Source organism: Salmo trutta, chromosome 21, assembly GCF_901001165.1.
Source record: "Salmo trutta chromosome 21, fSalTru1.1, whole genome shotgun sequence".
NCBI classification, from domain to species: domain Eukaryota; kingdom Metazoa; phylum Chordata; class Actinopteri; order Salmoniformes; family Salmonidae; genus Salmo; species Salmo trutta.
Window position 1 is genome coordinate 44,194,388 of NC_042977.1, and position 22,186 is coordinate 44,216,573.

Below are 22,186 nucleotides of genomic sequence, written 5' to 3' on the forward strand. Positions count from 1 at the left end.
CTGAGGGAAAAAGGGGGACCAACTCAATATTAGGAAGGTTTTCCTAATGTTTTGTATGTGCGCACACACACACACACACACACGTTAAGTAAACAAATGTTTGTACATTTACTGAAATACATGTTTGAACTGTAAATGTTGCGGCTGGTGCAGAATAAATTTTAATTATTCATGTAGGATCTTAGTCATTGGCTTTACTGTCCTTAAGTGTGGTGTTGGTCCAATTCAATATGTTCTGAGCATTGGCATATCTATTCCCTATGTGGTATACTACTTTTGACCAGGACCCATAGGGTGCCAGTTGGGACACACAGGTAGAACAAAAATCTAAGTTAATGGCCTCACTGCTAACCCAGTTGAAATGACTGGTTGGCATAACAACAACAACAACATGTATTGCTTAGAACATTCAATTATGCTAGTGATGTCATCTATTGATAACATTTCAACAAAATTAACAGCTTATTGTTATATCGAACTGACCATTTAGAAATGAGTTTTTAAATGCAAAGCTGAACATTCAATAAATCACCAAAATGTTGAAGAAATCCACAAATAAAAACATTGGAACATCTAAGTGTTAAAAGCTATTCAAAATAGCACTTAAACTTTTTTTTTGTGAAGTTTAAGTAGTCAAACAAATTAACAAAAACAAACAAGATTGTGATCATGAAAAAGGAAACTGACATATATTTTATATCACTATCATGCACACGCACCCTCACACATAAGGATGGCTCTGTTGCGGAAAGACTGATACATGTTTGATAGTGTGTTGATGCTGTATTGTTTGTCCTTCATGTTCTAATACTTTGTTACCCCTTCCTTGTGTTGTTTGTAATAAAACAAAAAAATGGCACAAAAAAGTTAATAATTTGACTAAATAGAAATTCTGAAAATGTCCAACATTTCGACACCAATCAGTCCTATTTGGTTATTTCAATGCACTTGAGGCTCATTTACAAAAAAATCTATTGTTTCAAAAGTACAACAGCAAAGACTTACAGTAGTATCTGCAACACCTTTGCAGTCAAAGACAGACAGACACACACGGGAGCTAAAACCACATTTGCAACCATGTCTAATGCCACAACATTTAACCTTCACTATCCTACCGCAGAACAACAAATTATATGAATTTTTACTGACCTAATAATTTTACTACAGACCGTTTTATTAACAATATCAGTGCTCACATTGATACCAACATTACAGATCAGGAAACTTATTCACTAAGAATTTTAGAGTAGGAATGCTGATCTTGGATCAGGTTGTCCCCCGACCATATGATCATATTCACTATGATGTAACAGGCAACACTGATCCTAGATCAGCACTCAAGACACTTTGTGAATAAAGAACCAGAAACCGTCTATGGGAAAGTTGTTAACAGAACTACAGTCATGCTAGTCTGTGTTAACTACGGTTGTTAACAGAACTACAGTCATGCTAGTCTGTGTGTTAACTACGGCTGTTAACAGAACTACAGTCATGCTAGTCTGTGTGTTAACTACGGCTGTTAACAGAACTACAGTCATGCCAGTCTGTGTTAACTACGGCTGTTAACAGAACTACAGTCATGCCAGTCTGTGTGTTAACTACGGCTGTTAACAGAACTACAGTCATGCTAGTCTGTGTTAACTACGGCTGTTAACAGAACTACAGTCATGCTAGTCTGTGTTAACTACGGCTGTTAACAGAACTACAGTCATGCCAGTCTGTGTGTTAACTACGGCTGTTAACAGAACTACAGTCATGCTAGTCTGTGTTAACTACGGCTGTTAACAGAACTACAGTCATGCTAGTCTGTGTTAACTACGGCTGTTAACAGAACTACAGTCATGCTAGTCTGTGTGTTAACTACGGCTGTTAACAGAACTACAGTCATGCTAGTCTGTGTGTTAACTACGGCTGTTAACAGAACTACAGTCATGCTAGTCTGTGTGTTAACTACGGCTGTTAACAGAACTACAGTCATGCTAGTCTGTGTGTTAACTACGGCTGTTAACAGAACTACAGTCATGCTAGTCTGTTAACTACGGCTGTTAACAGAACTACAGTCATGCTAGTCTGTGTTAACTACGGCTGTTAACAGAACTACAGTCATGCTAGTCTGTTAACTACGGCTGTTAACAGAACTACAGTCATGCTAGTCTGTGTTAACTACGGCTGTTAACAGAACTACAGTCATGCTAGTCTGTGTGTTAACTACGGCTGTTAACAGAACTACAGTCATGCTAGTCTGTGTTAACTACGGCTGTTAACAGAACTACAGTCATGCTAGTCTGTTAACTACGGCTGTTAACAGAACTACAGTCATGCTAGTCTGTGTTAACTACGGCTGTTAACAGAACTACAGTCATGCTAGTCTGTGTGTTAACTACGGCTGTTAACAGAACTACAGTCATGCTAGTCTGTGTTAACTACGGCTGTTAACAGAACTACAGTCATGCTAGTCTGTGTGTTAACTACGGCTGTTAACAGAACTACAGTCATGCTAGTCTGTGTGTTAACTACGGCTGTGCCTAGATTCACATAGAAGAGGGTTGTGAGGAGTAGAATTAGAAAACAAGACTAAAATGACTTAAGGCTCCAAAAGCAGCGAAAGCAACAATTACAGACCCACCTCAGACAGTCAGACAACAGTCTTCATACAGGTTGTAATATATTAATATGAAGACAACGTCACTTTCAAGGCAACATTTCTCTGGAATAAAAACTTCAAGCACAACTAGCCTTAAGTGTGTGATGAACACTGGAAACATATCCAACCCAAGAGGTCCTGTACTGTCTGTCTGCTAGTCTAATGGAACAGACGACAGGAAGGTAAACATTGGAAAAACTAAAGTGGTTTACACACAACTCAGTTAAAATGTGATATTCAATGGAATGGAGGTTGGTCAGTCAAATGTTAGGTTCAAGTCCCTCTGGAAAAATCGTTAAAGGTTGATGTGTATTGTGCTGTCCCCATCTGGATGGGTAGTGGTTCTTAGACGGATCTTCAGGGGCTCTCCTCGAGTTCTACAGTGTTCGACTCCCAAATGGCACGCTCTTCCCTTTCTAGTGCACCAGAGGCTGGTCAAAAGTAGGGCACTATAAAAGGAATAGGGGCCATTTTGGAGGCATACAGTAACTTCTCTCCCAGCTTTGGACACACACACACACAGAGGAAGACCTGCTTTCTCATCTGCCATATTAAGACAATAAAATCAGTCACAACAGAAGTATGGTAGCTTGTAAACTGGCCAGCAGAACTATGTTGTTGACTCACTCTCTAAGGGAAAGAACAGTTGTTGTCAGAGTGGGTTGCATCACAAATGGGACCCTATTCCCTAGTGGGCCCTGGTCAAAAGAAGTGCACCATATAGGGACTAGGGTGCCATTTTGGACAAATAAATCACACAGAGCTTAGTAACAGTTTAGATAACCTTGGACCTTCACTCCAACCAGATCCCGTCCATGTGGGACGGATGGGTGTGCTGCATAGCTCTCTGGCAGGAACTCTACATCCCCACCTCCTTTATCCTCTTCCTGGTTCTCAAGACTCTCAGGGCAGAGATCAGCTCAACCAAGAGAGTCTCTCTCACTCACACACACAACTCAGCGGCTTCAGATAAACCACAGCCCACGAGGTGTTCAGACACACACACACACACACATCTTCCCTGCCTGAAGAGGCCACTCATCTGGGTACATGTGTGAAAGTAATGGTTCACTTGTTTGGGCTCAGGGGGAGCAAGTGTGGAGTTTGTGCCCCCAGGCTGGTGTTATACACAGCTGCCATCCAGTAGCAGCTCCTTGCCCTCGGCCCCGCTACTGGGAGGGCTGTGTGAGTGGCTCTGGGCCCCGTTGTTGTGTTTCTTGTAGCCTCCCGGCCGGACCCCCGGACCACTGTGCTCTGGGATGAACAGGGCTACTAACAGAGATAGCAGTACGGAGCACGCCCCGAACAGGAAGGGAGGGCCGGGGATGATGGAACTCTGGAGGAAGAGAGAGAGGGGAATAGAAACTGATGATTAATGGGGAGGGTCTTTGTGAAAGGGGGATGTATGTGTTTTAACAAAGTGCCCAACAACAGTTCCTTCAGTCAGATGTACAGTAGGTAGGAGATTATGAATGGAGTGTCTTTAGGCTGAGACCTCCATGTTCTTATAGGTGAGTGACACCATGATATCAATACTGTTGGATCTAAATAATGTCTGAATATATACTCTAACGTTGTCTCTCAGTCCTGTCCCATACACTCCTCCACGGTCTCACACGGCCAACCCCACTGACGAGGTATGCGTGTGTCCTATATCCTCCATGGTCTCACCTCGTCAGCAGGGTTGGCCATGTTAGGTTTGGGTCCATTCCCAGGGCTGTCTACAGCATCCAGATCAGTCAGCTCCACATGGAACAGGTAGAATATAAAGCCATAGAAGGCCGGGCCCAGCCCGTTACACAGACCCCGGATACCTGTTATCACCCCCTGGACAACACCTAGGAGACGGATACAAAGCCATTCAATCAACATGCACTTTCATCTAGGGATCGGTGGTAAACCCTATTTTACTAAATACCAGTACTTATGCATGGATCAGTCTGGGTTTTTACTTTACATATCGCTATTTCAATGTTTGGTTTGTTACATGTAAAATAAATGTAATAACTGAGTAATGAAACTCAAATGATGGTAATAGTCTGTTCCTACCAGCAGTAAGAGGGAGCTGACAGTGGTCTGTTCCTACCAGCTGTAAGAGGGAGCTGACAGTGGTCTGTTCCTACCAGCTGTAAGAGGGGGCTGACAGTGGTCTGTTCCTACCAGCTGACAGTGGTCTGTTCCTACCAGCTGTAAGAGGGAGCTGACAGTGGTCTGTTCCTACCAGCTGTAAGAGGGGGCTGACAGTGGTCTGTTCCTACCAGCTGTAAGAGGGGGCTGACAGTGGTCTGTTCCTACCAGCTGTAAGAGGGGGCTGACAGTGGTCTGTTCCTACCAGCTGTAAGAGGGGGCTGACAGTGGTCTGTTCCTACCAGTGGTCTGTTCCTACCAGCAGTAAGAGGGGGCTGACAGTGGTCTGTTCCTACCAGCTGTAAGAGGGGGCTGACAGTGGTCTGTTCCTACCAGCTGTAAGAGGGGGCTGACAGTGGTCTGTTCCTACCAGCTGTAAGAGGGGGCTGACAGTGGTCTGTTCCTACCAGCAGTAAGAGGGAGCTGACAGTGGTCTGTTCCTACCAGCTGTAAGAGGGGGCTGACAGTGGTCTGTTCCTACCAGCTGTAAGAGGGGGCTGACAGTGGTCTGTTCCTACCAGCTGTAAGAGGGGGCTGACAGTGGTCTGTTCCTACCAGCTGTAAGAGGGGGCTGACAGTGGTCTGTTCCTACCAGCAGTAAGAGGGAGCTGACAGTGGTCTGTTCCTACCAGCTGTAAGAGGGCGCTGACAGTGGTCTGTTCCTACCAGCAGTAAGAGGCAGCTGACAGTGGTCTGTTCCTACCAGCTGACAGTGGTCTGTTCCTACCAGCTGACAGTGGTCTGTTCCTACCAGCAGTAAGAGGGAGCTGACAGTGGTCTGTTCCTACCAGCAGTAAGAGGGGGCTGACAGTGGTCTGTTCCTACCAGCAGTAAGAGGGGGCTGACAGTGGTCTGTTCCTACCAGCAGTAAGAGGGGGCTGACAGTGGTCTGTTCCTACCAGCAGTAAGAGGGGGCTGACAGTGGTCTGTTCCTACCAGCTGTAAGAGGGGGCTGACAGTGGTCTGTTCCTACCAGCAGTAAGAGGCAGCTGACAGTGGTCTGTTCCTACCAGCAGTAAGAGGGAGCTGACAGTGGTCTGTTCCTACCAGCAGTAAGAGGGGGCTGACAGTGGTCTGTTCCTACCAGCAGTAAGAGGGGGCTGACAGTGGTCTGTTCCTACCAGCTGACAGTGGTCTGTTCCTACCAGCAGTAAGAGGGAGCTGACAGTGGTCTGTTCCTACCAGCTGACAGTGGTCTGTTCCTACCAGCAGTAAGAGGGAGCTGACAGTGGTCTGTTCCTACCAGCTGACAGTGGTCTGTTCCTACCAGCAGTAAGAGGGAGCTGACAGTAGTCTGTTCCTACCAGCAGTAAGAGGGAGCTGACAGTGGTCTGTTCCTACCAGCAGTAAGAGGGAGCTGACAGTGGTCTGTTCCTACCAGCAGTAAGAGGGAGCTGACAGTGGTCTGTTCCTACCAGCAGTAAGAGGCAGCTGACAGTGGTCTGTTCCTACCAGCTGACAGTGGTCTGTTCCTACCAGCAGTAAGAGGGAGCTGACAGTGGTCTGTTCCTACCAGCTGACAGTGGTCTGTTCCTACCAGCAGTAAGAGGGAGCTGACAGTAGTCTGTTCCTACCAGCAGTAAGAGGCAGCTGACAGTAGTCTGTTCCTACCAGCAGTAAGAGGGAGCTGACAGTGATCTGTTCCTACCAGCAGTAAGAGGGAGCTGACAGTGGTCTGTTCCTACCAGCAGTAAGAGGGAGCTGACAGTGGTCTGTTCCTACCAGCAGTAAGAGGGAGCTGACAGTGATCTGTTCCTACCAGCAGTAAGAGGCAGCTGACAGTGGTCTGTTCCTACCAGCAGTAAGAGGGAGCTGACAGTGATCTGTTCCTACCAGCAGTAAGAGGCAGCTGACAGTGGTCTGTTCCTACCAGCAGTAAGAGGGAGCTGACAGTGGTCTGTTCCTACCAGCAGTAAGAGGGAGCTGACAGTGGTCTGTTCCTACCAGCAGTAAGAGGCAGCTGACAGTGGTCTGTTCCTACCAGCTGACAGTGGTCTGTTCCTACCAGCAGTAAGAGGCAGCTGACAGTGGTCTGTTCCTACCAGCAGTAAGAGGGAGCTGACAGTGGTCTGTTCCTACCAGCTGACAGTGGTCTGTTCATACCAGCAGTAAAGAGGGAGCTGACAGCGGTCTGTTCCTACCAGCTGACAGTGGTCTGTTCCTACCAGCAGTAAGAGGGGGCTGACAGTGGTCTGTTCCTACCAGCTGACAGTGGTCTGTTCCTACCAGCAGTAAGAGGGCGTTGACAGTTTGCAACTGCTAATCAGCTAGCAAGAGCTTTGGGTGCACATTCACCTTTTCAATGAATAATGCCTGTGAACAGAACATCCCTGGTCATCCCTACTGCCTCTGATCTGGCAGACTAACTAAACGCACATGCTTCGTTTGTAAATGTCTCAATGTTGGAGTGTGCCCGTGGCATTCCATAAATTAAAAAAAATATATATATATAATTTTTTTTACAAAAGTTCTGGTTTGCTTAATATAAGGAATTTGGAAATGTACTTTTGATAACTCAGTATATTTTAAACCAAATACTTTTATAATTTTACTCATGTAGAATTTTACTGGGTGACTTTTACTTGAGTCATTTTCCATTTAAGGTATCTTCACTTTTACTCAAGTATGATTGTTGGGTACTTTTTCCACCACTGCCTGTGAGTTATAACTAGTGGCATAGCACCCCAAAAATATACAGACATTCATTTGTGTTACGGTATTGAAAAATCATACCATTGGTATTTCAAAATACCCCCGTATATGGTCTTGAATATGTAGGTTGCAATCTTGAGAGCAAGTCTACTAGACTAAGCATTGTACATGATCTGGAATAACATTTCAGATCTGAGGGGGTCAATTTATGATTGGGCAGTCTCATATTGAGGCTAATACAGTTTCTGGTAGTATTAGCTCACCCTGCTGGTCGGGGTCTGCGTTGCGGGACACGATGGCACTGACAGCTGGGAAGGTAATGCTAGACATGGCCGCTACCGCTCCTGCTGCCCACATCATCCTGATGGGAGAGAGAGAACACACACACACACACCTCGTCACACACTAGAGCCCTGCACAAGCGTTGAATTTTAAAGACCGAGCCCTACTCATGCCCGTGACATTCAGGCTCTACCATACCCAGGCCTGATTGTTTCTGCTAAATTTAAAGCCCGGCCCGAAACCACTTCCTCGGTTAGTAAATCCATTAGGTGCCCTCTCAGTCTGTCACTCGCTCCCTGTACACAGGCAGCTCGCCCTGCATGCACTCTGCTAATGACGGCTCTGGGTCTGAGTAGCCATAGCAACGGCTCCACTTGGCATGCTCAATGAAGAGACATGAGAGCAGTTAGCTATTTTTAAAAATCACTAGGAACATTATTTTCTGTGAAATAATCTCTCCTGTTTTATATCTGACGAGGTTGAAGCACTTCTGACACCATGTTATGATCTTAGTCAGATATGACTGTACTGCAGCAGCAGAGCACGAGCAAATGGATCAGCTTCAAAATGTTAGTGATCAATTTGGTGATACCAGAGCCCTACCCGTAACCTAGATATTGATGAGAAAACAGGCCCGACCCACCGCCTGAAACCTTAGCTCGCACCGCCTGAAACCTCAGCTCGCACCGCCTGAAACCTCAGCTCGCACCGCCTGAAACCTCAGCTCGCACCGCCTGAAACCTCAGCTCGCACCGCCTGAAACCTCAGCTCGCACCGCCTGAAACCTCAGCTCGCACCGCCTGAAACCTCAGCTCGCACCGCCTGAAACCTCAGCTCGCACCGTAACATCACTATAGAAAAAGTTACTTTTCATTCGAGGTGAATCTTTAACAAAGAAATCTCACACTCCAGAGAGGAAGCATGCAACAGACCAGAGTGTACTGACAAGTCATATAGTCAGGGGGCAGAAACAGGGAAATCCTGCTCACAGAGATATCAGAGCAAGGACTAAACTGGCCTGTATTCAACTTCTCTTCACTGCAGCAATAACTAACAGTAACCACCATAAGACAACACAAACAGAGCATCAGGACTATATTGGGACTACTTTCTCTCCCGGGGCCTAACCACTAACACAGAGCATCAGGACTACTTTCTCTACCCTGTTCCACAAAAAGTTGTGCTTAAAGGGGTTAGTAGTTGTGGCCAGTATGTCAGGGTGGAGGTCAGGGTTAGTAGTTGTGGCCAGTATGTCAGGGTGGAGGTCAGGGTTAGTAGTTGTGGCCAGTATGTCAGGGTGGAGGTCAGGGTTAGTAGTTGTGGCCAGTATGTTAGGGTGGAGGTCAGGGTTAGTAGTTATGGCCAGTATGTCAGGGTGGAGGTCAGGGTTAGTAGTTATGGCCAGTATGTCAGGGTGGAGGTCAGGGTTAGTAGTTATGGCCAGTATGTCAGGGTGGAGGTCAGGGTTAGTAGTTGTGGCCAGTATGTCAGGGTGGAGGTCAGGGTTAGTAGTTGTGGCCAGTATGTCAGGGTGGAGGTCAGGGTTAGTAGTTGTGGCCAGTATGTCAGGGTGGAGGTCAGGGTTAGTAGTTGTGGCCAGTATGTTAGGGTGGAGGTCAGGGTTAGTAGTTGTGGCCAGTATGTCAGGGTGGAGGTCAGGGTTAGTAGTTGTTGTGGCCAGTATGTTAGGGTGGAGGTCAGGGTTAGTAGTTGTTGTGGCCAGTATGTTAGGGTGGAGGTCAGGGTTAGTAGTTGTGGCCAGTATGTCAGGGTGGAGGTCAGGGTTAGTAGTTGTGGCCAGTATGTCAGGGTGGAGGTCAGGGTTAGTAGTTGTGGCCAGTATGTTAGGGTGGAGGTCAGGGTTAGTAGTTGTGGCCAGTATGTCAGGGTGGAGGTCAGGGTTAGTAGTTGTGGCCAGTATGTCAGGGTGGAGGTCAGGGTTAGTAGTTGTGGCCAGTATGTTAGGGTGGAGGTCAGGGTTAGTAGTTATGGCCAGTATGTCAGGGTGGAGGTCAGGGTTAGTAGTTGTGGCCAGTATGTCAGGGTGGAGGTCAGGGTTAGTAGTTGTGGCCAGTATGTCAGGGTGGAGGTCAGGGTTAGTAGTTGTGGCCAGTATGTCAGGGTGGAGGTCAGGGTTAGTAGTTGTGGCCAGTATGTTAGGGTGGAGGTCAGGGTTAGTAGTTGTGGCCAGTATGTTAGGGTGGAGGTCAGGGTTAGTAGTTGTGGCCAGTATGTCAGGGTGGAGGTCAGGGTTAGTAGTTGTGGCCAGTATGTTAGGGTGGAGGTCAGGGTTAGTAGTTGTGGCCAGTATGTCAGGGTGGAGGTCAGGGTTAGTAGTTGTGGCCAGTATGTCAGGGTGGAGGTCAGGGTTAGTAGTTATGGCCAGTATGTCAGGGTGGAGGTCAGGGTTAGTAGTTGTGGCCAGTATGTCAGGGTGGAGGTCAGGGTTAGTAGTTGTGGCCAGTATGTCAGGGTGGAGGTCAGGGTTAGTAGTTGTGGCCAGTATGTCAGGGTGGAGGTCAGGGTTAGTAGTTGTGGCCAGTATGTCAGGGTGGAGGTCAGGGTTAGTAGTTGTGGCCAGTATGTCAGGGTGGAGGTCAGGGTTAGTAGTTGTGGCCAGTATGTCAGGGTGGAGGTCAGGGTTAGTAGTTGTGGCCAGTATGTCAGGGTGGAGGTCAGGGTTAGTAGTTGTGGCCAGTATGTTAGGGTGGAGGTCAGGGTTAGTAGTTGTGGCCAGTATGTTAGGGTGGAGGTCAGGGTTAGTAGTTGTGGCCAGTATGTCAGGGTGGAGGTCAGGGTTAGTAGTTGTGGCCAGTATGTCAGGGTGGAGGTCAGGGTTAGTAGTTGTGGCCAGTATGTCAGGGTGGAGGTCAGGGTTAGTAGTTGTGGCCAGTATGTCAGGGTGGAGGTCAGGGTTAGTAGTTGTGGCCAGTATGTCAGGGTGGAGGTCAGGGTTAGTAGTTGTGGCCAGTATGTTAGGGTGGAGGTCAGGGTTAGTAGTTGTGGCCAGTATGTCAGGGTGGAGGTCAGGGTTAGTATTTGTGGCCAGTATGTCAGGGTGGAGGTCAGGGTTAGTATTTGTGGCCAGTATGTCAGGGTGGAGGTCAGGGTTAGTATTTGTGGCCAGTATGTCAGGGTGGAGGTCAGGGTTAGTAGTTGTGGCCAGTATGTCAGGGTGGAGGTCAGGGTTAGTAGTTGTGGCCAGTATGTTAGGGTGGAGGTCAGGGTTAGTAGTTGTGGCCAGTATGTCAGGGTGGAGGTCAGGGTTAGTAGTTATGGCCAGTATGTTAGGGTGGAGGTCAGGGTTAGTAGTTGTGGCCAGTATGTCAGGGTGGAGGTCAGGGTTAGTAGTTGTGGCCAGTATGTCAGGGTGGAGGTCAGGGTTAGTAGTTGTGGCCAGTATGTCAGGGTGGAGGTCAGGGTTAGTAGTTGTGGCCAGTATGTCAGGGTGGAGGTCAGGGTTAGTAGTTGTGGCCAGTATGTCAGGGTGGAGGTCAGGGTTAGTAGTTGTGGCCAGTATGTCAGGGTGGAGGTCAGGGTTAGTAGTTGTGGCCAGTATGTTAGGGTGGAGGTCAGGGTTAGTAGTTGTGGCCAGTATGTCAGGGTGGAGGTCAGGGTTAGTAGTTGTGGCCAGTATGTTAGGGTGGAGGTCAGGGTTAGTAGTTGTGGCCAGTATGTCAGGGTGGAGGTCAGGGTTAGTAGTTGTGGCCAGTATGTCAGGGTGGAGGTCAGGGTTAGTAGTTGTGGCCAGTATGTCAGGGTGGAGGTCAGGGTTAGTAGTTGTGGCCAGTATGTCAGGGTGGAGGTCAGGGTTAGTAGTTGTGGCCAGTATGTCAGGGTGGAGGTCAGGGTTAGTAGTTATGGCCAGTATGTCAGGGTGGAGGTCAGGGTTAGTAGTTGTGGCCAGTATGTCAGGGTGGAGGTCAGGGTTAGTATTTGTGGCCAGTATGTCAGGGTGGAGGTCAGGGTTAGTATTTGTGGCCAGTATGTCAGGGTGGAGGTCAGGGTTAGTAGTTGTGGCCAGTATGTCAGGGTGGAGGTCAGGGTTAGTAGTTGTGGCCAGTATGTCAGGGTGGAGGTCAGGGTTAGTAGTTGTGGCCAGTATGTCAGGGTGGAGGTCAGGGTTAGTAGTTGTGGCCAGTATGTCAGGGTGGAGGTCAGGGTTAGTAGTTGTGGCCAGTATGTCAGGGTGGAGGTCAGGGTTAGTAGTTGTGGCCAGTATGTTAGGGTGGAGGTCAGGGTTAGTAGTTGTGGCCAGTATGTTAGGGTGGAGGTCAGGGTTAGTTGTTGTGGCCAGTATGTTAGGGTGGAGGTCAGGGTTAGTTGTTATGGCCAGTATGTCAGGGTGGAGGTCAGGGTTAGTAGTTGTGGCCAGTATGTCAGGGTGGAGGTCAGGGTTAGTAGTTGTGGCCAGTATGTCAGGGTGGAGGTCAGGGTTAGTAGTTATGGCCAGTATGTCAGGGTGGAGGTCAGGGTTAGTAGTTGTGGCCAGTATGTCAGGGTGGAGGTCAGGGTTAGTAGTTGTGGCCAGTATGTTAGGGTGGAGGTCAGGGTTAGTAGTTGTGGCCAGTATGTCAGGGTGGAGGTCAGGGTTAGTAGTTATGGCCAGTATGTTAGGGTGGAGGTCAGGGTTAGTAGTTGTGGCCAGTATGTCAGGGTGGAGGTCAGGGTTAGTAGTTATGGCCAGTATGTCAGGGTGGAGGTCAGGGTTAGTAGTTGTGGCCAGTATGTCAGGGTGGAGGTCAGGGTTAGTAGTTATGGCCAGTATGTCAGGGTGGAGGTCAAGGTTAGTAGTTGTGGCCAGTATGTTAGGGTGGAGGTCACGGTTAGTAGTTGTGGCCAGTATGTTAGGGTGGAGGTCAGGGTTAGTAGTTATGGCCAGTATGTCAGGGTGGAGGTCAGGGTTAGTAGTTGTGGCCAGTATGTTAGGGTGGAGGTCAGGGTTAGTAGTTGTGGCCAGTATGTCAGGGTGGAGGTCAGGGTTAGTTGTTGTGGCCAGTATGTCAGGGTGGAGGTCAGGGTTAGTAGTTGTGGCCAGTATGTCAGGGTGGAGGTCAGGGTTAGTAGTTGTGGCCAGTATGTCAGGGTGGAGGTCAGGGTTAGTAGTTGTGGCCAGTATGTCAGGGTGGAGGTCAGGGTTAGTAGTTGTGGCCAGTATGTTAGGGTGGAGGTCAGGGTTAGTAGTTGTGGCCAGTATGTCAGGGTGGAGGTCAGGGTTAGTAGTTGTGGCCAGTATGTTAGGGTGGAGGTCAGGGTTAGTAGTTGTGGCCAGTATGTCAGGGTTAGTAGTTGTGGCCAGTATGTCAGGGTGGAGGTCAGGGTTAGTAGTTGTGGCCAGTATGTCAGGGTGGAGGTCAGGGTTAGTAGTTGTGGCCAGTATGTCAGGGTGGAGGTCAGGGTTAGTAGTTGTGGCCAGTATGTTAGGGTGGAGGTCAGGGTTAGTAGTTGTGGCCAGTATGTTAGGGTGGAGGTCAGGGTTAGTTGTTGTGGCCAGTATGTTAGGGTGGAGGTCAGGGTTAGTTGTTATGGCCAGTATGTCAGGGTGGAGGTCAGGGTTAGTAGTTGTGGCCAGTATGTCAGGGTGGAGGTCAGGGTTAGTAGTTGTGGCCAGTATGTCAGGGTGGAGGTCAGGGTTAGTAGTTATGGCCAGTATGTCAGGGTGGAGGTCAGGGTTAGTAGTTGTGGCCAGTATGTCAGGGTGGAGGTCAGGGTTAGTAGTTGTGGCCAGTATGTTAGGGTGGAGGTCAGGGTTAGTAGTTGTGGCCAGTATGTCAGGGTGGAGGTCAGGGTTAGTAGTTATGGCCAGTATGTTAGGGTGGAGGTCAGGGTTAGTAGTTGTGGCCAGTATGTCAGGGTGGAGGTCAGGGTTAGTAGTTATGGCCAGTATGTCAGGGTGGAGGTCAGGGTTAGTAGTTGTGGCCAGTATGTCAGGGTGGAGGTCAGGGTTAGTAGTTATGGCCAGTATGTCAGGGTGGAGGTCAAGGTTAGTAGTTGTGGCCAGTATGTTAGGGTGGAGGTCACGGTTAGTAGTTGTGGCCAGTATGTTAGGGTGGAGGTCAGGGTTAGTAGTTATGGCCAGTATGTCAGGGTGGAGGTCAGGGTTAGTAGTTGTGGCCAGTATGTTAGGGTGGAGGTCAGGGTTAGTAGTTGTGGCCAGTATGTCAGGGTGGAGGTCAGGGTTAGTTGTTGTGGCCAGTATGTCAGGGTGGAGGTCAGGGTTAGTAGTTGTGGCCAGTATGTCAGGGTGGAGGTCAGGGTTAGTAGTTGTGGCCAGTATGTCAGGGTGGAGGTCAGGGTTAGTAGTTGTGGCCAGTATGTCAGGGTGGAGGTCAGGGTTAGTAGTTGTGGCCAGTATGTTAGGGTGGAGGTCAGGGTTAGTAGTTGTGGCCAGTATGTCAGGGTGGAGGTCAGGGTTAGTAGTTGTGGCCAGTATGTTAGGGTGGAGGTCAGGGTTAGTAGTTGTGGCCAGTATGTCAGGGTTAGTAGTTGTGGCCAGTATGTCAGGGTGGAGGTCAGGGTTAGTAGTTGTGGCCAGTATGTCAGGGTGGAGGTCAGGGTTAGTAGTTGTGGCCAGTATGTTAGGGTGGAGGTCAGGGTTAGTAGTTGTGGCCAGTATGTCAGGGTGGAGGTCAGGGTTAGTAGTTGTGGCCAGTATGTTAGGGTGGAGGTCAGGGTTAGTAGTTGTGGCCAGTATGTCAGGGTGGAGGTCAGGGTTAGTAGTTGTGGCCAGTATGTCAGGGTGGAGGTCAGGGTTAGTAGTTGTTGTGGCCAGTATGTCAGGGTGGAGGTCAGGGTTAGTAGTTGTGGCCAGTATGTCAGGGTGGAGGTCAGGGTTAGTAGTTGTTGTGGCCAGTATGTCAGGGTGGAGGTCAGGGTTAGTAGTTGTGGCCAGTATGTCAGGGTGGAGGTCAGGGTTAGTAGTTGTGGCCAGTATGTCAGGGTGGAGGTCAGGGTTAGTAGTTGTTGTGGCCAGTATGTCAGGGTGGAGGTCAGGGTTAGTAGTTGTTGTGGCCAGTATGTCAGGGTGGAGGTCAGGGTTAGTAGTTGTTGTGGCCAGTATGTCAGGGTGGAGGTCAGGGTTAGTAGTTGTTGTGGCCAGTATGTCAGGGTGGAGGTCAGGGTTAGTAGTAGTTATGGCCAGTATGTTAGGGTGGAGGTCAGGGTTAGTAGTTGTGGCCAGTATGTCAGGGTGGAGGTCAGGGTTAGTAGTTGTTGTGGCCAGTATGTCAGGGTGGAGGTCAGGGTTAGTAGTTGTTGTGGCCAGTATGTCAGGGTGGAGGTCAGGGTTAGTAGTTGTTGTGGCCAGTATGTCAGGGTGGAGGTCAGGGTTAGTAGTTGTGGCCAGTATGTCAGGGTGGAGGTCAGGGTTAGTAGTTGTGGCCAGTATGTCAGGGTGGAGGTCAGGGTTAGTAGTTGTGGCCAGTATGTCAGGGTGGAGGTCAGGGTTAGTAGTTGTGGCCAGTATGTCAGGGTGGAGGTCAGGGTTAGTAGTTGTGGCCAGTATGTCAGGGTGGAGGTCAGGGTTAGTAGTTGTGGCCAGTATGTCAGGGTGGAGGTCAGGGTTAGTAGTAGTTGTGGCCAGTATGTCAGGGTGGAGGTCAGGGTTAGTAGTTGTGGCCAGTATGTCAGGGTGGAGGTCAGGGTTAGTAGTTGTGGCCAGTATGTCAGGGTGGAGGTCAGGGTTAGTAGTTGTGGCCAGTATGTTAGGGTGGAGGTCAGGGTTAGTAGTTGTGGCCAGTATGTCAGGGTGGAGGTCAGGGTTAGTAGTTGTGGCCAGTATGTCAGGGTGGAGGTCAGGGTTAGTAGTTGTGGCCAGTATGTCAGGGTGGAGGTCAGGGTTAGTAGTTGTGGCCAGTATGTCAGGGTGGAGGTCAGGGTTAGTAGTTGTGGCCAGTATGTCAGGGTGGAGGTCAGGGTTAGTTGTTGTGGCCAGTATGTCAGGGTGGAGGTCAGGGTTAGTAGTTGTGGCCAGTATGTCAGGGTGGAGGTCAGGGTTAGTAGTTGTGGCCAGTATGTCAGGGTGGAGGTCAGGGTTAGTTGTTGTGGCCAGTATGTTAGGGTGGAGGTCAGGGTTAGTAGTTGTGGCCAGTATGTTAGGGTGGAGGTCAGGGTTAGTAGTTGTGGCCAGTATGTCAGGGTGGAGGTCAGGGTTAGTAGTTGTGGCCAGTATGTCAGGGTGGAGGTCAGGGTTAGTAGTTATGGCCAGTATGTCAGGGTGGAGGTCAGGGTTAGTAGTTGTGGCCAGTATGTTAGGGTGGAGGTCAGGGTTAGTAGTTGTGGCCAGTATGTCAGGGTGGAGGTCAGGGTTAGTAGTTGTGGCCAGTATGTCAGGGTGGAGGTCACGGTTAGTAGTTGTGGCCAGTATGTCAGGGTGGAGGTCAGGGTTAGTAGTAGTTATGGCCAGTATGTTAGGGTGGAGGTCAGGGTTAGTAGTTGTTGTGGCCAGTATGTTAGGGTGGAGGTCAGGGTTAGTAGTTGTTGTGGCCAGTATGTCAGGGTGGAGGTCAGGGTTAGTAGTTGTTGTGGCCAGTATGTCAGGGTGGAGGTCAGGGTTAGTAGTTGTGGCCAGTATGTCAGGGTGGAGGTCAGGGTTAGTAGTTGTGGCCAGTATGTTAGGGTGGAGGTCAGGGTTAGTAGTTGTGGCCAGTATGTCAGGGTGGAGGTCAGGGTTAGTAGTTGTGGCCAGTATGTCAGGGTGGAGGTCAGGGTTAGTAGTTGTGGCCAGTATGTCAGGGTGGAGGTCAGGGTTAGTAGTTATGGCCAGTATGTCAGGGTGGAGGTCAGGGTTAGTAGTTGTGGCCAGTATGTTAGGGTGGAGGTCAGGGTTAGTAGTTGTGGCCAGTATGTTAGGGTGGAGGTCAGGGTTAGTAGTTGTGGCCAGTATGTCAGGGTGGAGGTCAGGGTTAGTAGTTGTGGCCAGTATGTTAGGGTGGAGGTCAGGGTTAGTAGTTATGGCCAGTATGTCAGGGTGGAGGTCAGGGTTAGTAGTTATGGCCAGTATGTCAGGGTGGAGGTCAGGGTTAGTAGTTATGGCCAGTATGTCAGGGTGGAGGTCAGGGTTAGTAGTTATGGCCAGTATGTCAGGGTGGAGGTCAGGGGGTTAGTAGTTATGGCCAGTATGTTAAGGTGGAGGTCAGGGTTAGTAGTTATGTAGTACTGACTATGGCTGTGATCTGAAGCCATACCAGGGTTAGTATATTCGATAGTAGGTAGTTGGTACTGACCATGGTTGAGATCCGAAGCCGTACCAGGCCAGCTGTAGTATCTGGAATCCTAGGCCCAGTAGGATGGTGTTCTTATTTCCTATGGAGCGCATCAGAATCCCCAGAACCATTGTCTGACAAAGGGAACATAGCAGGTAGTCCAACAAAAATCAGCCAGTCAGTCATTCATTACAGATATGTTAACTCTGTCTCTGGGACCTATTGCGAGGCAGAATTTCGATACGAAAAGTATAAAAACAACACAACGAGTGTCAAAAGTCACCAACCTGAGCAACAATGGAGAGGATGCCCACCACAGCTATGAAGGCAGCTACTGTCTCTGAACTGAACCTTTGTACCTGGGGGGAGAAGACACAGGTTAGAGAGACCTGGGGGGGAGGGGAGACACAGGTTAGAGAGACCTGGGGGGGGGAGAGAAGACACAGGTTAGAGAGACCTGGGGGGGGGGAGAGAAGACACAGGTTAGAGAGACCTGGGGGGGGAGAGAAGACAGGTTAGAGAGACCTGGGGGGGGAGAGAAGACACAGGTTAGAGAGACCTGGGGGGGGAGAGAAGACACAGGTTAGAGAGACCTGGGGGGGAGAGAAGACACAGGTTAGAGAGACCTGGGGGGGAGAGAAGACACAGGTTAGAGAGACCTGGGGGGGAGAGAAGACACAGGTTAGAGAGACCTGGGGGGGAGAGAAGACACAGGTTAGAGAGACCTGGGGGGTAGATTTTGTCATTGTCAGGTAAGAATGTCTGTTTCAGCAGCCACATTGGCAGGTGGTCAGACAGCGTTTTGGACAAGGGAAAAAAAGTTCATCCACGTGTAGAAGTTGGTTGAATTGACAAGAAAAGCTACTAAAGTGTGACTTTGTCATCGTTTCTTTGCCAGCTGCATCGTTTTGGTCACACGCTAGTTTATTTATTTATTGTTAGGGCTGGGTAGGGCCTGTTTTTCATCAATATCTAGGTTACGGGTCGGGCCTGTTTTTCATCAATATCTAGGTTACGGGTCGGGCCTGTTTTTACGGGTCGGACCAATCACATTGCTACTTTTGGAACATTCACTCAATGCACTCTGGGTTTTAACAAAGTGAGGACAAGCAATTCCATCAGAACGTGTTATCGGACAGCTAGATACAGTGTACTTGCCAAATACACATAGAAATGTGAGTTACAGATAAGTCACTCACTGAAAGCAAGTCTAAGAAGCAGTAGATCTGTTCTGTGTGCGCCATTTCTATGCTTCTGTTTCATTTTTGCATCTTTTACATTCGGTTTTGTACACCAGCTTCAAAACAGCTGAAAATACAATATTTTTGGTTATGGAAAATATATTTCACAGCGGTTTAAAATGGTGCAATGATTCTCTACACTATATTGCCTTGTTTTGTCACAAACTGAAATTAGGCAAAACAGAAGTGTTGCAAGCAGGAAATGGAACGAAATCTGAATAACGCACCTTGGAAAGATGACAGTTAAAATCAGAATATAATATTAACATGTAAATATTATTGGTAAAAGAATAAATAGCAGAAGAATACTGAAGATTAAATAATGCTGTAATATTTTTCTCCCCCCCCACACATAGGCTACTGCCCCTTTAAGAGCTGACGTTGATTTTGTACCCAGTGTTGTGACTAGATCTTCTCACACTATACAAACCCATAATCAATAAACAGCTTATGAAGCTCTTTGCCTATAGATCACATATTGTAAACAAATAATCTGAACATTGTGTCAGTACAAAACCCTACACATATTTTGTTGCTTGTTAGGGTTAGTATTAACACACAATGTTCAAAAACAGCACACATGCACATCATCTCTGTTTTGTGGCACCAATGTGAGGGGTTATGGCAGAGGAAAACGGCGTTGCAGTAGTCTAGTGTGTGGTGCGGAAAAAATGACAAGAGAACATGGGGAGCTTTGTGTTTACATTGCCCTTAAAAAAAAGAAGAAAAAAAAGAAAAAAAAGGAATCGGGTCCCGGGAATCAAGCGAACCGAACTCAGACCACCTCTCGAGATGGTCTCGGTTCAGTTTGATACGGGGGCTCTTTTGGAGGGGTCCGAGTTCCTTTGGAGTGTTCACACTGCACAAAGGCTTAAGCGAACCGCACTGAGTTCACAACATTGTCTGAAAGCAACCAAGTGTGAAAACACCAAGAGCCTTCCACACCTGGATTGTACAATATTTGCAGACCTGGATTGGAAAATATTTGCACATTATTCTTTTAAAAATTATTCAAGCTCTGTCAAGTTGGTTGTTGATCATTGCTACACAGCCATTCTTGCGATAGATTTTTCAAGCCAATTTAAGTCAAAGCTATAACTAGGCCACTCAGGAACATTCAATGTCGTCTTGGTAAGCAACTTCAGTGTGTGATATATATATATATATCCTTGTGTTTAAGGTTATTGTCCTTCTGAAAGGTGAATTCATCTTCCAGTGTCTGGTGGAAAACAGACAACCAGGTTTTCCTCTAGGATTTTGCTTAACTCCATTCTGTTTCTTTTTTTTTATCCTGAAAAACTCCCCAGACCTTAAAGATTACAAGCATACCCATAACATGATGCAGCCACCACTAGCTTGAAAATACAAAGAGTGGTACTCAGTGATGTGTTGTATTGGATTGCCCCAAACATAACACTTCGTATTCAAGACAAAGTTTATTTCTTTGCAGTTTTATTTTATTGCCTTGTTTCAAAACAGGATACATATTTCAGCAATATTTGTACTCTGTACAGGCTTCCTTTTCAGTCTGTCATTTAGGTTAGTATTGTGGTGTAACTACAATGTTGATGCATCTTCAGTTTTCTCCTATCACAGCCCTTAAACTCTAACTGTTTTAAAGTCACCATTGGCCTCATGGTGAAATCCCTGAACAGTTTCCTTCCTTCATCTCCGGAAACTGAGTTAGGAAGGACGCCTGTTTTTGTAGTGACTGGGTTTATTGTTACACCATCGTGTAATTAATAACTTCACCATGCTCAAAGGGATATTATTTAATTTTTACCCATCTACCAATAGGTTTGCCTTCCTTGTGAGACATTTGAAAACCTCCCTGGTCTTTGTGGTTGAATCTGTGTTTGACATTCACTGCACGACTGTGGGACCTTACAGATCATTTTACATGTACAGAGATGAGGTAGTATTGTAGTGAGTCCATGCAACCTGTGACTTGTTAAGCACATGTTTTACTCCTGAATTTATTTAGGCTTGCCATAAGGAATGGGTTGAATACTTATTGAATACTAACTTGACTCCAGATGTTTCAGCTTTTCATTTTTGGATATCTTTCTAAAAACATAATTCCACGTTTGACATTATTGGGTAGTTTGTAAGCCAGTGACACAAAAATCTAAATGTAAAGGATTTTCAATTCAGGCTCTAACACAACATAGTAATAAATGAAGGGTTTTGAATGCTTTCTGAAGGTAATGTACATGTTAGCGTAGACGGACAAAAGGCTCACATACACAGACCCTGAATCCTAAAATCAAACCTTACCTCCTAGGCAGTGTTGATTTTGGATTCAGGGAAAGGGCTAAAACTCCCCCCTCACTGGGAAATGCTTTCAGTTTTCACAACAATAAATATTTCTATGTGGGCAGTGATATTAGTTTGCAAACAACGCCTAGAATTGAATTCCAACTGTCATAACACATTCAGCAGACAAACAGAATTATATGACAGGCCTCTCCAGAGGAATTCTCACCACATTCTTCACACTCCTCCTCACAACCTTGAACACACCAGAGAGGCTGTGACTGGTGTTTTGTTAACGACTGTAGTCCTTCAATAACACAAAGAGGGCCTTTTCAGTGTTTACTGGTAGTGGATCTAAATTTGTCAGTCAGTGGTTTATGTCCCACATGGCACCCTAATTCCCTACATAGGGTTCTGGTCAAAAGTAGTGCACTGTGGGCCCTGGTAAAAAGTAGTGCACTATGTAGGGAATTAGGGTGCCATTCGGGACACAGTGTGAGAGAGACAGAGAGAGTCAGACTGGCCCAGGGGTCTAGACTAACTTTTTCCACTGGTGCTACCAACTATTTCAGTTGATTGCGCCAGCACATTATTTGGCCACACACATTTATGATATTGACCTGTCCCATAATGCACCTGTATTCCATACAGAACCAGGCTAATAAATGACCAGCCATCTTTAAAATATGCAGGCCCTTGCAGGGCTTGACACTCAGGTAAATTTGCCCAGAGTAGAGCAGTGGTCTAAGGCACTGCATCGCAACGCTGGCTGTGCCACTATAGATTCTGGGTTCGAGTCCAAGCTCTGTCGCAGCCTGGACGCGACCCGGGAGACCTATGGGGCGGCACACAATTGGTAAAGCGTCATCCGGGTTAGGGGAGGGTTTGGCCAGCAGGGATGTCCTTGTCCCATTGCGCACTAGCGACTCCTGTGGCGGGCCGGGCGTAGTGCACGCTGACCCGGTCGCCAGGTGTACGGTCTTTCCTCTGACACATTGGTGTGGCTGGCTTCCGGGTTAAGTGGGCATTGTGTGAAGAAGCAGTGCGGCTTGGTTGGGTCGTGTTTCGGAGGACACACGGCTCTCGACCTTCGCCTCTCTCGAGTCCGTATGGGAGTTGCAGTGATGAGACAAAACTAACTACCAATTGGATACCACAAAATTGGGGAGAAAAAGGGTTAAAAATATATAATTTGCCAGGCGCACACTGGGCCAGCGCCAACTGAAAAGCTACTGGCCAGAATGAAAATCATCTAGGAAAGTGGCTGATGCATCATTTAAATGTCGTCTTTAAATTTACCGACTGAGCAATTCGACAGGTGGCTGGTGGACCCTTAATTGGGGAGGACGGGCTCATAGTAATGGCTGGAATGGAATTAATCAAACAAGTGATTTCAATACCATTCACACCATTATTATGAGCAGTCCTCTCCTTAGCAGCCTCCTGTACTCCATACACAAATAACATTTTAACTTGACGATATCATATTTACAAATCAAATCTAAATTGGTCACACACATTTAGTAGATGTTATTGCGGGTGTAGTGAAATGCTTGTGTTCCTAGCTCCAACAGTGCAGTAGTATCTAACAATTCACAACAATTAACAAATCTAAAAGTAAAAGAATGGAATATATAAAATATTAGGACGAGAAATGTCGGAGTGGCATTGACTAAAATACAGTATATACACATATGAAATTAGTAAAACAGTATGTAAACATTATTAAAGTGACCAGTGATTCCATGTCCATGTACCAAGGGGTAGCAGCCTCGAAGGTG

General features: G+C 47.6%; 1 protein-coding gene across 1 annotated transcript in view; it reads right to left on the reverse strand.

The window, feature by feature from the left end:
* Nucleotides 1-138: 138 nt before the first annotated feature.
* The window catches only part of LOC115157527 (hippocampus abundant transcript 1 protein), a 45,554-nt gene continuing 23,506 nt past the window's right edge, over nt 139-22,186 (reverse strand). The window contains exons 8-12 of the mRNA XM_029705868.1: nt 17,196-17,267; nt 16,930-17,042; nt 7,687-7,784; nt 4,316-4,482; nt 139-3,980 (exon numbers count right to left, since the gene is read on the reverse strand). Of these exons, the coding sequence (XP_029561728.1) occupies nt 3,768-3,980; nt 4,316-4,482; nt 7,687-7,784; nt 16,930-17,042; nt 17,196-17,267 (663 nt within the window). The 3' untranslated portion in view covers nt 139-3,767. The remainder of the gene's footprint in view (nt 3,981-4,315; nt 4,483-7,686; nt 7,785-16,929; nt 17,043-17,195; nt 17,268-22,186) is intronic.